At 39.0% G+C, this 15,287-nt stretch overlaps 1 protein-coding gene across 1 annotated transcript; it reads right to left on the reverse strand.

The window, feature by feature from the left end:
- Nucleotides 1-5,891: 5,891 nt before the first annotated feature.
- LINGO2 (leucine rich repeat and Ig domain containing 2) lies at nt 5,892-14,516 on the reverse strand. Its single transcript, XM_061351161.1, has one exon. The coding sequence runs from the start codon at nt 11,913-11,915 to the stop codon at nt 10,095-10,097; it is 1,821 nt and encodes a 606-aa protein (XP_061207145.1). The 5' UTR covers nt 11,916-14,516; the 3' UTR covers nt 5,892-10,094.
- Nucleotides 14,517-15,287: the final 771 nt, after the last annotated feature.

Below are 15,287 nucleotides of genomic sequence, written 5' to 3' on the forward strand. Positions count from 1 at the left end.
TGAATCATGTTTTTCAAGCATTGTAAGCCACTAATTAAATGAGACATGAAGAGGTTCTTTCATGCAATATACCACTGAACTGCAAAAGTGACAATCTAGTTAGTATGCATCTCATGAAAATCTTCTTTCATACGCTATCGCTGCTCTGCAAGAGCATCTATTCTACAGCCATTGGAACTGCTGACTACAGGACAGTCCACTGATGTCACCACATTGCCTTCAGCTTCTGGAGTACTTTGGGCAGCAGGGATTGCATTTCTTCAAAAAAAGGTTTTATTTGATAGCAATATATTTTGCCACATACGAACCTACACATGAAATTGCTATTCCCTCACACAGGTACGTGTGAACCATAGCTCATTGACTTTATAATCCTCAGGGAAATGGCAGAATCCTCATTTTGAAAGGTAAATACTGTTACTGTATTCTCCAGAGACTTAAGAGTCCCAGGGTTTTAACTGAAGCTCATACAGCCTTCTGCTTGCATGACTAGCTGACAGCTGTGCCTTCCCCACAACGTTGACCTGATATTCTTTAGCAAAATGCATCAGCCTGCCAAACTCATGAAAGGCAATGTGAGATTCCATAAGGTCCATTGAAAGGCAAGCTTTTGTACAAGTCAGAGGGCTGTCTTGTCTCTAATCCATTTGCATGTGAAAGAAAAGTATTATCTGTAGTGCATTAGAATTGATGTACTACACAGGTGCACCAAAGGTTTCAGTTTTTTAAGACAAGATGTTTGGTTTCAGTCATAGTAATACTTTACGTAATGGATGTAATCTATTAGTCTTTGCAAATACAGCAAAGAGCTCTCATAGTAAAAGTAATAGATTAATTCTTTTATCATTGTCTTCCTATAATAAAATAAGTGTGCTCTCCATCACTTGTGCTTTTGAGTTATATAAACAGGAAAGTTATTGGAAAATAGCTCAGAAAAATATAACTTCCACTTAAGGACTGATGAGGTAAGTATCTTCCAGCTGGTGATTACAGCTTTAACTAGCTGAGTGTATTCCCTAGCTATTAATTAATAAACCAGCTCCTGCTAACCCAAATAATTTCAAAGTTACTTAGACAAGGTGCTAAGTACCAGTATCAGGTAATTTTTAATGCAAGCTTTGATTTCTTTTCTTTGCTACTATGCAATCCTCTATTTTGCTGACTTCTTACTGCGTTACATTTCCCATTGAGTACTAAGGTTGAAACTTATCTTTCAAAGAACAGAGGCAAAATAAGAGCCTTTCATGGGGGATCTCTTATATCTAGGAAAGAAGGAATTCAGACCAATTCTCCCAGCCCACTAACGAGTCTGTAGAAAGCAAGGTACAGTTCTGTTCAATAACTGTGTTTCTTAAACCAGTAGCTGCAGATTTATTCACACTTTCCCAGCATGATTTACCAGCTTCTGCCCTAGTCCAGATAGTGCAGGAGACTAATAAAGCCCTTTTTTATAGCATGTTATCTACTGCTGTATGTGTGAAGGTTTTATGGTGCAGAAAATTCGCTGTGAGCATTCCCCCATGTGAGAATAACTCACTCTCTGTGAACTGAGTTTATTTATTGGTAAATAGTGCTATTTCCCATTTCCCACTACTTTTTTTTTCAAATACAAAAATATTTAACCCAGGCATTTCTTAAAATAAACTTTGGATGCCAAGATCTGTTTATTTAAAGGTTACCGTCTTATCCAATATAGGGTTACTGACTGTGAGACAAATCTAGAATGGATCTGTGAAAGTACAAATATTCTCAAAAATTTGTGAATGTGCTTTAGAAAATTCAGGATTATTTTAATGAATTTGGCAGTGATTGCTTAATGTGATGGTGTTTTTCTCCACCCAGTTATCACAGAGAAGATTAGTAGTTTCTTCTATATTAGATGTGATTTAGGAACGGGTTCCACCTCTTGAGAGAGTGACAGGTAGTCCAAAAGAGAAAATAGAATTGCATAAAATAAATCTAAAACTTAAGGTGGAGTAATCTTTAGAGAAAACAAACTCAGTGCAAACTTGATGCTCCCAATGCAGTTGTGGGAGCAATGGCTCCTTTTTCATGCCATACTGAAGGCAGTACTGTAGAATACAACAATCAAATTACAAAATTAAAAGGAAAATAAAAGAACATAAAAATAAAATGGATTCTTAACATAATAAAGAGTTGATTTTAACCTATGGATTCATTGCATTTGACGTTCTGCTGCAGAAGAGGGTACAGTGGTGCATATTAGCCAAAACCTTTTGGAGGTGCCAGATGCAAATGCAGAAGCATAAAAGACAGACAGACAGAGGCATGCACAAAAGAGCTCGGATTCAGCCCCTGTCTGCCACTGCTCCCAGCAATCCAGCTGGGAATCCAGCTTCTTCCTTTCCTGAGGTAGCAATAACAACTTTGTTTTACCCTTCTAGTGAACAGGACCATGATTTAGAGGATAATGGGCTCATGGCTGATAAATCTTATTTCAGACGATCCCAGAACATAAAATCCTCTGCTGATGGAAGTACCTAGCTGGGGGACAATGGGAGTAGCAATAGTTTAGTTTATGGCCTATGTCCTTCAAGACTGATCTCTGCCATAGATTTAGTGGGTTGTGGCAAGCCTCAGGGGTTTGGAATAGCTTTTCAAGGTCAACAGAATCTAATTTCCACTACTTAATTTTTCTGGTGCAGTTACAGTAGAGTTTGAATACTGGTGATTTCCTTAGGAATCATGTTTCAGATATAGATTCTCAGTACTGGTTGCTTTCCAAGTGACACACAGCTGGTGAAATCTAACTTTCTCCTGTGCTCTCCATGGTGCTAGCAAGTGGCAGGTTTTTTTCTTCCAGCATTAACTTATCCCCATCAGTTACCTGTATACACTGTGCAAGTGAAAGAGAGGGACCAGGCTGACTGATACTTTGCATGGAGAATAAATCCCAAACCACATCTGAATGGGACCTAAGTTTTACTCTGTCTGTTGGCTCCATGCAATGAAAGGGGATGAAAGTGAACAGATCAAAAATACCTGCTGGAACCTTCTCAAGAGTTGTGAGTCTGAGCGGATTCCTGCTTTGAAGACTTGGTGCTAAAGACCTTGGGTCTGGTGCTAAGAAAACTGTATTTTTGTCATCTTAGCTTCTTCCACTACCCGTTGGAAGAAGAGCAATCATCTACAATAGGTGAAACAATGTACATTTTCTTCACTTTTAGCAGTAAATTTTGCCACTCCATGGAATTATTTATTCATGTTTCATTTTGGATAAGTATGATACACATAAACCCTAAAGTAACTTTTAAAATGACATTCAGGACAACTGTCTTGACAAACAAAGCTTTTTTTTTTTTTTTCTTTTTCTTTTTTCTTCCCCCTCCCCCCATTATATTAGCATATTTTACTCAAACATGAAGCAAACTTATGGACAAACCCAACTTGTCATGTGCTTCATGGATCATAACAGCAAGACTGTTTCATTTCCCATCCATACTTATGATCATATATATTAAAATAAATTACAACACAATTTTTTCTGGTTAACCTTGTCACTTTTTAAAAACAATATACACTTAATACTCGAAATAAGAAAAGAACAAAACAAATATATATTTTTTTCCACACACAAACATATACATATGAACTACATGTGCTTGCAAATAGATTTCAGTAAGTGTGATGATATTTTGATATATATGCACTATGGCATTCCCTCCCTAAACAATGAGAGACTTGCTATCATATGTACTTGCCCAAAAGCCAGCTTCCTACTGTATGGCTGTAAGCTCACCAGATTAGGGTTGTCATTTACTTTCTTCTTACGCAGTGCCCACTGTAATGAAGCCAAAGTGTCATTCAATTTTATGTATCAAAATGAATTATTCATGAAATAATCATATTTTATTTTCTGAAAGATCGATATTATTAACATGTGTACAAGTTGACAACCATCTTCACATCTGCCTTGAAATTTCAAGCCACTTTTCTTGGCTTATGTGTGAGGAGATGATGTTGTTGCCTTGCAAATGACACACATAAAATTAGGCAGACTTCTTTAAGGTTACACATTTTTTTTTTTGCCCTTTTTTTTTTTCTTTTTTGCTTCTTCCCAGAATCTACATTTTCACATTCTCCAGTTCAGTAAGCAGCGGTAAATATTAAAGCAATCTAGAGTAGGAAGTATGACACAAGGTGAGAAATAATTAAAATGTAAGTTCTGCTTGTTTTCCATTATAGCCTTACTTAGTAGAAAGCAAAAGAACTAGATTTGTTTATCAAATTTATAGTGTAACCAGGGAGTAAGAGAATGGTGTCAAGAGGATTTCTCCTAATGTATATTGCCTGACCACTGTTCTCAGTCTCTAGCTTCAAGACTTCTGCTTCATGGTAATTATGGCTCCATTTTGTACTCTTTTGTACCCTTCTATGATCTACTTGAATATGGATATTCTTAATTTTAAGTTGAAATCATGTGGAACTTTTTCTTGACTATTCCAGCTCTTTCCTTATTCCACTGAGGCTATAAATACAGATATTTGTTTCCAGCTGGCCTTATATCCAACCACCTGCTTCTAGTTAAAAAAGAAAAAAAGACTAAGACTCATTCAACCTGCAGATTGCTTTTGGCACGTAGCTATCTCAGTAGCAGCAACCTCACAGAAGTTGGTTTATTTCATTTGCAGGAGGAGGTTTACCCAAGCTTTGTCTCTTTTTTTATTTCTGTTTTTGGCTTGAAGAGGATTTAAGATCCTGCTTTGAGGTCTAGATTCCAAAAGCCATGTGAATATGCAGTGAAACTAAACCGAACCCAGAAATCTTCATTTAGCATCACAGTCATTTGAAACTGAGAAGGGAAGAGGGCAGAGCTAGCAGAAAGAAAAAGGGAAAATGTATCACTGAACCAACTGGCTGTGATTCTTCCAAGCTGCCAAGGGAAATTGAGTTTGTAATTCTTATTACAGGTGATAGAAACAGGGCATCCAAATTGCTTAGCTAACTTGAGAAATCTTACTGTTTCAGGGATTCTCCAGCAATCAGGCACTTTACCTTTTCCAAATGTGCTCCTTAAACTCCTTTGGGCACAATTAACTTTTAAATTACTGGATGGAAGTTTTCTTACTTCATTTTAGCACAGTCACCTAGGATACTGAAATGGGGTTAGAAAGAATGTGTCCCACATGTTGTCTTACGGCAAAACTACAAATGAGCTGCAGCAGTCTGCCATTTGTAAGACACTGCTGATGCACTGGTTATTTTATTTGAGAAGACCAGAGTTACAGTTCATGGAGGAGGGACAGCCTGACTATGTGCTTCTTTCCCTGCTACTCTATGTCAAGCCACACTGGGAGCTGAAAGGACAGGAATAGACAGCAGTCGTCAATCATTCATGGGAAAAAGGTAATTAGCAAACTGTCCAGAATAGGTTTCCTCTTCCTCACTTCTTCCTAGATGTTTCATTGCTGGGGATGGAGGTGAAACTGTAGCATATTGCACCAATGTTGCCCCCTTCAAAGAAAAATGTATAAAGATTTTCCATTTTATTACTGGCTAAGGACCCTTTTTTCACAGGATGCAGTAGCAGATGAGGCAAAATAACTGTATGACAGCAGTTTCTTGGCTGTCTTTGATAGAAGCTGCTGTTGTCCTTGGGCATCCAGAAGCTGCTTTTGCTACAGGATTTGAACAATAATTTGCCTTTTCATGGGTTAAATGTGTGCTTCAGCCATTCACACATCCTGAATGTTTTTTGGGAAAAGTCCAGTATCTAGGACAGACATCTAGGCAGGGTGTAGGAAAGTCTATTTCAACATAACTTTGGTGTGATTCAGTCACAACATGGCGTACATTCCAAAGTTTCTCCACACCATTTTTTTCCCCCCTATCAAAGGTTTAAAAGATTTTCCATTAAATATTCATGCTGAGTTCTTACTATCTCCTTACGCTTCAACTACAATTTGTGGTGTTGAGGACGTAATGTGGTTTTCTTTCTTAATTTTCTTTTTGATAATATAATTGTTGCCATCATATTTGGTGCAATACCATGATGCAAGAAATAAGGAAAAAAAGATATCTACAGTTATCTACAGTAATAAAGGAAACCTTGAATGCTTGACAATAACATGAACTTAATTTAAAAAAAAATTGTTTAAAGAAATATCTAGTGGCATCAGCTTGTATCCACAATTCTCTAGGGGGCTCAAAGTCTCCCGCCTGATCTCAGTTGTACCTGTTGACCCTGTTGGCACCAGGAGGGTACAGAGGGTTCATGAATGGTAAGGGAAGGGGAAATAGAGGGTAAACACAGTCTCCTAGTCTGAATCCAACTGAGGTGATGTTGTGGACTAAGCATTTCTGAAAAGAATGCTGCCAATTAATAACAAAGGAAGAAGGGCGGGGAGGGGGGAAGAGAACCAGCTCAAAACCTAAAAATAAGGCTGAGGTTAGGCACTGCTTAGTCGTAATCCATTTTACACTATTGCAAACTCTTTTCTTAATACGTTGTTGCAGGGTCCTCTTCAGCTCAGTGATGGGGAATCTGAGCATGTGCACATCCATTCATTATGAAAGAGGAGTACCAGCCTGTGGAAGTGACCATCAAAACGTATTTGGGGGAGGCTCAGCACTGCTTTTACAGAAATTATTGACTAGTTTACCATGGTACCTGCTTTCTCAAGTCACTCTGGTGGTTTTGACATTTTCATTTTTTTCATTTTCTGCAGAACTATTTCTGTGCCTTAGACTCTCACTGTACTGACTCCCCAGAGAGTTCAGGCTCGGTCTTGTAACAGCATGAGGGGCAGACAATATGCAAGTCAGAGGTAAGGGAATACACTTCATTCCCTTTTTAGTGGCAGATATGCACTGTCCACCTGTCTCATTGTGTGATAGGGCATCCATGTGGGTCAGATGCCTCTTCACAGCCCAGCCCTTTTTTTCTTCTGCAGTAAGATAAACTGTGGTGTCTCCTTGATCTCTAGCAGAAAAGAAATGACTCCTTCAAGAGGCAGAGTAGGCATTCAGCCATCCTGGTCTTAAAAGAACTGTCACAAAGGTGCTTATATAGGTCTGACCCTGATGCTGTACTCCTTATTCATCCAAAACAGCCACAGTAAGCATGTGTCCCGCAAACACACGCAACGAAGACTATGTGGAGCAAGATAAAAGCTTGTCTCTGAGTCTTGCTGTTCTCCCTTCTGTTAAGAGATGCCATATGCCTTGCCAAGTCCATGGTGAAATAAATAGGCTACAAAAAGTAGAACATTGCTAGAGGCAGGAAGCAAACACTGATTCTTAAAAACCGAATACTGACTGAACTCAAGGCGATACACACAATGCTGACAGCTCTGCAAGGTGGTGCTCAGCAAGAGCAAGCACTGATTTTCATCACCAGCACACATTTCACAGAAGTAACTAAGCACAGAGCTGCTCAGAAAACCTTGCAGTGCACTAACGATGCAATCACTTTTTAGAGTCATTCTCAGGGAACAGGGGAATTCAGCAATTCATAATTAATCCTAAAAGCACATTTTTTGATATTTCTTTTGAGATTTATTCTGTTTAATTGTGTCATTTAATATGAATCAGTCAGCTGCAACTGTCTAGAATTTAGGAGAATTTTTGCTTCTAACATTGATTTCAACATTTAACATGAAGTGACTGTGGGGGCAATAAATTACTGATAGAAAAAAAATGACAATTACAAGGGAAAGGCACATGCAAATGTCTTCAATGGGCAGTTCAGAAACATTTTGTTTTATCCCCATTTGTTTCTTTAACTGCCCATATTAAGGTACACTAGAATTTTGGACTTCAGTGCGGTGGTTACTATATCAGTAAAAATAATTTCCCTGGTGTTAGAATTTAGTCAGGGGTTATTCCTTTTTATTAATGTTCTACAAATTGTCACAGAACAAAGAGGATTAGTCTCAAGCATCTCCATAAATCTCCAACTAAGTAGTTCAGAGCATTAAATAAAAAAAAAAAAAAAGCAGCAAGAAAACTCACTTCTAAATTTAAAACCAGCTAAAGTGAAGAAAATTCTAACAACTCTAACAACCCTTGCATCCTTCTTAGTCTGGCGACCTAAAATGGAGCAATGATGCAACCACGGATCAATCACTAAGAAAAGAGATTCTCAAAACTGCCTAGCCTTGGGTCCTACAGCTATGTCAGGGGTACATCAGGGAAGTGCAGCTGGATTTTACTTTTGGCACGTTGCCCTTTATAGGAGTGGGAGATTTTTATCCTGCTTAGAAAATCTCTGCCAAAGATTGTGGATACTGATTTTATAAAAGTCTACATCCCATTACAGGTCAGCCTCACTTTGGTTTTAAAGTGCTGAAATTTAATTTTAAGATTGGACACAGGTTCTGAAATCACATTAATCTGAATATTCTGTCTATAATATTTTCATATTAATTTTGGTTAAACGTACATAGTCATTATTATCCTTGTTCCAAGTTATGTCAAACATCTATAAATTGTATTTATTATCAGTCACTTAGCAACAAACCTATGGCTCATAATTGCTGGAAAATTGAGAGGTGGCTGAATAACTCTGTATCTTCCTGTTACTGAGAATTTGAAAGTAAGATCAGTAGTATCAACGATAAAGAATAAAGTTTCAGTTCTGAGCCTTTTGAGGATTTGTTTTGAGACATAAAAAAAACAAAAAAAGGTTACTTCTACTGAACTAACATTCCACTTCTGTCTTCCCTCCATTAAAAAGCTTCCTAAAACCTGGAAAAACTTGCCCCTCTTCCTCTAAGATACTGCCCCTGAAAGAAACATAACCACATAGTTATTAAAATGGCATCAAGAAGAGCTAAGTAAGTAATCTGTTCTTGGAAATTAGCTTTGTGTTTATCTGTTATCTACAAATATACAAGATGAGAATGACTGTGGCTAGAGGTTCATTTATCTGGCAGTATGCTAGCCTTTTTGAGGCTATCATGTTTTAAAACATTATTTTAGCTTTACGATCCCCGTATTATACATGGACAACCGTCGTTTACTTGGCATTGGAGAAGAGTTCGTTCCTAGTAGCAGAGGATTTGTATGTTTTAGTTTACTTTTATAAATAGTAATACAACCATATTTCCCAAGGATTATGTAAAATGCTTTCTTTCTTTTTGCCCAGTATACGTTAACATTTTAGCAGTGGCTTTGACATTAAAATCAGGACTAACAAAAACAGCTCTCTCTCTTCAAGGTAGAACTCAGCTCCTCTATGCCAGAAATGTCTAGTGGGTTGCCTTCCCTGGGTGAGATCCAGGGCTCTGTTACAGTAAACTGGTCCAGTGTGATATCACAGATATAAAAAATATTCCATTCTGTATCAAAACTAGGCACATGCCTTATATTTATATGAAGAGAAGATCAACAGAGCTGAACATCTTTGCTCTTAACTATTCATCTCTGGCCTTCTACATGAGGAGAAAAAATACGTTATTTCTAATTGGTAACTGCAAGTGTCTAATTTGGATTAGATGGTATTTAAAAGGAGGGTGACATCACACTTGGGTCAGTATTGGTGGACACCTAAAAGCATAACCTCTCATTTGTATTGCTTTAAAAAGTACACAGTATAGATGTAGATTAAAAAAAACAAACACAAAAAAAAACCCAAAAAGCCTACCAATTTTTTGTGGTGTTGAACCAACTAGAAGGGGTGATGAAAGGTTTTACCAAATGAGATCTATAGATACAAATTTCACTGTAGAGTATGTTTTAGACAAATGTGTCTTTTTCCTTAAGTATGTAAATCCTACACTGTAGGCTTTTTTTTTTTGTTGTTGTTTTTTTTTCTTTTATTTTTGTAGTGGTAGAAAATGTTGAACAATTGTCCATGAGCATGAGCCAGTGGTTCATTGCTGATATCCCCAGAATGCCAATATTTGCAATGCAAACAGTTAGTACAATTTCCCAGTTCTATGAAAGGCCCTGACATATCTGCCTCAAGGTCTGGAGGCTCTGCTGTATAACCACAAATAGTCTTTTCATTTTCATGTAACCTTTTGATACAGTGACAGCTGCATTAAGCTGCATCTGCCTAGCAATTCCACATGCCAGGCTGGTTTAATTGGTTTTAATGCCACAGAAAAAGCACTGCTAGCAAAATACCATCAAATCATTTTCATATTGAACCTCCGTGGTCCAGTAACCTCCCCTTCAACCACAGCACCATTGTTTTTGCGAGGGACATACTCAAGGTCAATGCTGGTTTTGTGTTTGCCTTTCCCTCGGCTCCACACAAAAAGAAGGAGGAAACAAAATAAAACCACTCCAAGGAATGTGAAACAGCCCATAGCTGTTGACACCAATATTGTCTTAAGGTCCAGAGAGAAGGTGTTTGCATTAGTTCCATTGGAACTTGTGTCATTGGAGTCTGTCATATACATGGGGGTCCTGTTGGCGTAAAGGAAACGGTCTGAGGTAAACCCCTTTACCATAAGGGAAGCAGAATAGGTGTCGTTCCCAGCTGCATTACTTGCAATACAAACATAGATCCCAGTGTCCTGGTCTTGAGCAAATCGAATCTCCAGGGTGCCATCTCCTAGCACAGTGGCTCTTCCGTTAGATTTAGCTGTGATCAGCCTCCGACGTGGGGTAACCCAGGATATGGTAGGTTGTGGATCCCCATCAGCGTTGCACATCAATTGCACTGTCTGCCCTTCTTCCACTACCAGGTACTGCAATTTCTTGTCTTGTATCTTGGGCTTCTTACAGGTGAAGTAAAAGGAAAGAGCTGTGCTGTGAAAGTCTTTGAATGACCTCTCTTTGACACTGTCTGGGCCAGCACACATTGGTGGCTGGCTGCCAAACTGCAAAGTGGGTTGCCTTTGTAAAATCCAAAGGAGACGGCAGTCACAGGCTAGAGGGTTGTTGTTAATGCAGAGGACCTCAAGGCTTTTAGGAGAATGGAATACATTCTCTTCTAGGGTTTCTAGCAGGTTTTGGGACACATTAAGCACGCGTAAGAATCGGAGCCCTTGGAAAGCGTGTGATTCAATGGTACGTAGCTGGGCCCCCACCATGTGGAGTTCCTGCAGGCGCACTAAATCTGAAAGCATGCCTGCTTCAATGGTGCTGATAGGATTGTAAGAGAGGTTTAGATGCGTCAGGTAAACCAGATGTTTAAAAGCAGAGTAAGGTACTGCAGACAGGTTGGTGTTGGTGATAGAAAGAGAAGTAAGGTTGAGACCATACAGACTGTTGGCAGGTAGCATGTCCAGGAGGGGCCAGGCCTCTATCTCTAGGTTTTTCAGGCGAAAAAGTCTTTTAAAGGCATATGCCGGCAAAGCGTTAATGTTGAGCTGTTTCAGATGCAGACTGATGAGATTGTGGAGGTGAGAAAGAGCTTCTGTTGGTACAGCTGTGAGGTTGCATCTTTCCAGGGTGAGCTGCTCCAGGCTAAGCAGTCCACTAAAGGCCCTGTGTGATATATAAACCAAATCATTGTCCCCAACCTCCAGGGATTTCAGGTTATGTAGGTCTTGGAACATGTAGTCGAGCAAAATGACAATCTTGTTTTCACTTATATCAAGCTTTGTTAAGTTTGACAACCCAGTGAACACCCCAAGGGGGACCAGCTTCAGACGGTTTCCTTTCAGCCTCAAGGAGCGTAAGTTGAAGAGGTTGTTAAAGGCTCCAGGCTCCACATTAGTGACTATATTGTCACTGAGGTCAATCTCCTCCAGCAAAGGGTATGATGTGAATTCCTCAGGGTTGACACTCTTCAGTCGGTTCTTGCTGAGGTCCAAGATTTTGGTCTCAATGGGAATGCCCTCTGGTATGGACATCAGACGCCTTCGGTGACAGCTGACAGACTTGTTCTGTGCTGAGCATTCACAGCGGGCTGGGCAGCCTATGGTGTTGCCCGTGAAGACTAGCAGCACAGCCAGACCCAGGAATGGCTGCCAGCATGATACAGCTGTGTGATGCATGACTCCACTGATCCGGTCTAACCCTCCGTCACGGGCCTGTGTGGTAAGGATAGGAAAGGGGAGAAGTTAAAAGTCTGCAGGTAAAGGAGATCTCTGCCAGTTTTACAGAACCATTTCAAAGCAGGCACATGTGTTTTCACTAGAACCAAAACAATAAAACCTATTATGAATCGTGAGAGCAACAAAAAGCAGATTTTCCCTTACTATCACCAGGCTTGTCAAAGGATCTGTTTATCCAGTGTTTCCCCTCCAGATGTAAGAGGACATAAAACAGCTTTTCCTACCACAAAAAGTAAAGGAGGCTTTTCTCACTCTTGGTGGGTCTCCTAGAACTAAAGCAGAGATAAGCACCGTATACTCTGCAAATAGGACTAATCATGTTTGTGATAGGTTTATGGCATTGGGACTCTGTGAGGTGGTATGAAACTAGGCTTTTGCTTTTCCTATTCACAACAGCATGTTAAGGCAAACCTTAATGATGTATTATCTTCAAAAAAAAAGAGCTCCTTAACAATGAAAAGGTTAATTTTAACATTTATTGCATACATTATAGCTATAAAGGGATGGAGCTTGTTCGCACATACACATACACAATGGCTCAGATGAGGAAGGAAGAACTCATGCATCTCTAATTACAATTTGCATTAAGGACAAATTAATTCTTTGCTTTTACTGCACGCAGATATTTTACGTGATTTTTAGAACCAAACACCTGAGAAGGTTTTATAGAATATATCTTTGTACTTCTAAGACATGAAAACTAACTCTGAGGGACAAAGATAGCAAGGTAAAATGAACTGGCTGTGTTTAGGCAGCACAGCGTCCAAAGCAGCACAAAAGATTCCATGGAAATCGCAGTTAGATTTATTCATTCTTGCCTTCATGTTAAAACCGAGGATAGCAGAAGACACGATAACCTCTATTAAATTAACTGCCCTTCTCCAAATGTTCTACTTCACAGGATTAGTCACCAAAGGCAAGGACTTTTTCAATGGAGGTGACTAAACAAAGACACTCAATAACCCATTACAAAAGAAGGAAAAAAAGAAAAAAAAAGAATACTGAAGGTGCTCATTAAAGGAGGGTGTGTCTGAGACACTTGCAGAGTAAGTCATGCTGCAAGCAAGGACTGAGGGAAGTGCCTTAACTCCTGTGGTACAGCGGACTGCATGAGGCCATGTGCTAGTATGGGGAGTCAGGCTTCATAGCACTTATAAAACCTAAAAGCCACCTCAGGCCTTGTTAGATCTCTTCTGAACTGGTTAATTTGAGCTTCATTTTAGTGGTACTTGTACAATTATTTACATAACTCTTGCCTGCAACTTCCTCTCAGGTCTGGAGAGATGCCTATCACCCAGCTGGTCCTACACACAATGACAAAATTAGCCAGTGCCTAGGCATTCGCTGCCTGACCTGTGTCTTTGTCCTTTGAGAATCATCTGGCTAGCACTTAAGAATTTTTCAACTTTGAGTCAAGTTTTGTTTGTCTGTGTGCAGTCATGTGGATTGTACCATGAAAGAAGTCCCCCTGTACACACAGAAGGATTCACAGATTTAAACAAATGTGGCATAACTAAATTAGTGCTGCAAACACACAGGTTTATTAGCAAATAAGCTGTCTGGAACACATAAAAATAATATTGAGTAAAACCCTAGACTGATGAAGAAGAAACTCTGACTAGTAACTGCTGCAACAGCACCACAGTCCTCTCACAAAGAGCTTGGGATGTGATGACATAGAAGTCATCCTGCCCGAGGGCGGAGGGCTGTCCTCTCAGATTGTGGATGATAAGAAGGGTGGGGATTCAACATGTGAGAAAAATAGTAGGTACTTGAATCTACTTATGCTACTGTATCATTAACAATTCTCAACAGAAACTGTGTGGTTTGGATGGACTAAATAATGAAAAGCTGTTGTGCTTTGACTGTTAAAAACTTAATTAGGTGAACAAGAAATTATCTTGGAGCTTCCTAGAAATAGTGTTCTCTGATTGACCATAGATGAATGATGCACATATTACTCCTCTCATAACCATGGAAGAATATAACCCTTGACTGATGTAGCTTCTTCTTTCTACTCTGATGCTTCTATGCAGCGACTACTAATAAGAGGCAAATTTCATGCTGTTTTTGTGATGTAGTCTAGGGACCTGGATGAAGGCTATGCTTTATTATGCTACCTATAAAAGCACATTTCAACTTTGTCCTAGAAGGATAACCTGCTGAGATTCATTTAGTTTTCCCCTTAAGTTGTAGTCTTGCAAGTAACTATTGCTAGTTATGTCCAGCTGTGACAAAGGTTTTCAGAGATAAACTTCACTTCATTAGGCACTAATTTAAAACTAGAAATCTATAGGGGTCTGTGAGCTAGGTGTTTGCAATGAATTCAGATCAAAGGGGCTTTTGAGCTCCCTGATCAGAGCTCAGTCTGTGAGGTTAGCGCTTTCATACTGATATTTCTAGCACACAGAGAACTAATTTCCTCTTACCTAACGTATGAAGCACAAAGTAAACAGGTTCAGTGGAAGACAAGCACCCCTGGAGTGTTCATTTTAGACACCAAAAATATGAAATGCTTTTTGCAGCTATCCAAGCCAGCTGGTATCTAAAACTTTTGAGGAGTGTAAAGTAGAAGATGGACAGTATAAAAGATGATAAAAGAATTTATTTTTTTACTGTGGCTGGAATAAATAAAGCACTTCAAGCATTAACAGCTGCCTTCAGCAAGACCACGTGCACACAGATGAGGACTCATTATGCATTTATCTGTAAGAGTGCATGCATGTTAGTGTATGCAGGCAAGCAAGAGTCAGAACTGAGATTTAAACTGGAGTAAATTACACATCAATAAAGAAAAAAATATATTCAATCACAAGTCAGGAAAACAAAGATTACTTGGATCAATAAGTATAGGTTAGAAAAAAATATAAATTAAAGGGATAATTTAAATTTACATTGACCTAGGTAATAATTCAATACTTTATGCTAGCCACATCTGAGACTACACCCTTAGCTTTGAACTGCTTTGTGCAAAATGAATTTATCTTCATTATGCAAAGAATGTAACCTTACCTTATTGTACAAATAATGAATGAAAGACAAAAAGGTCTAGCAAAGCAAATATGGGCAATTTAAACATTTCTGACTCTTTGCAGGACAGGGTGAATGTTGGAAGAAGCTGATAGTGAACTTTGACCAGCTATTGCAGATGCTCCATTTAGAATTTGAAAAATGTGATGTGGTATTTTCAGAACATTTATTTAGACTTCTGGAATGTTAATTGGCAACCTCACTGGCACTGTGCTGAACTGTCAGTGCTACTGTTCAACATGGCATCTGTCATTCATGCTTAAACAACCAGCACTACATGCT

Source organism: Neopsephotus bourkii, unplaced genomic scaffold, assembly GCF_033783945.1.
Source record: "Neopsephotus bourkii isolate Nb327-2 ecotype Australia unplaced genomic scaffold, CSIRO-AGI_Nbou_v1 NB_561, whole genome shotgun sequence".
In the NCBI taxonomy this organism is placed as follows: Eukaryota; Metazoa; Chordata; class Aves; order Psittaciformes; family Psittacidae; genus Neopsephotus; species Neopsephotus bourkii.

Bases quoted from the DNA above. Each gene is read 5' to 3' on its own strand.
- LINGO2 (XM_061351161.1), bottom strand. From the start codon at position 11,915: ATGCATCACACAGCTGTATCATGCTGGCAGCCATTCCTGGGTCTGGCT.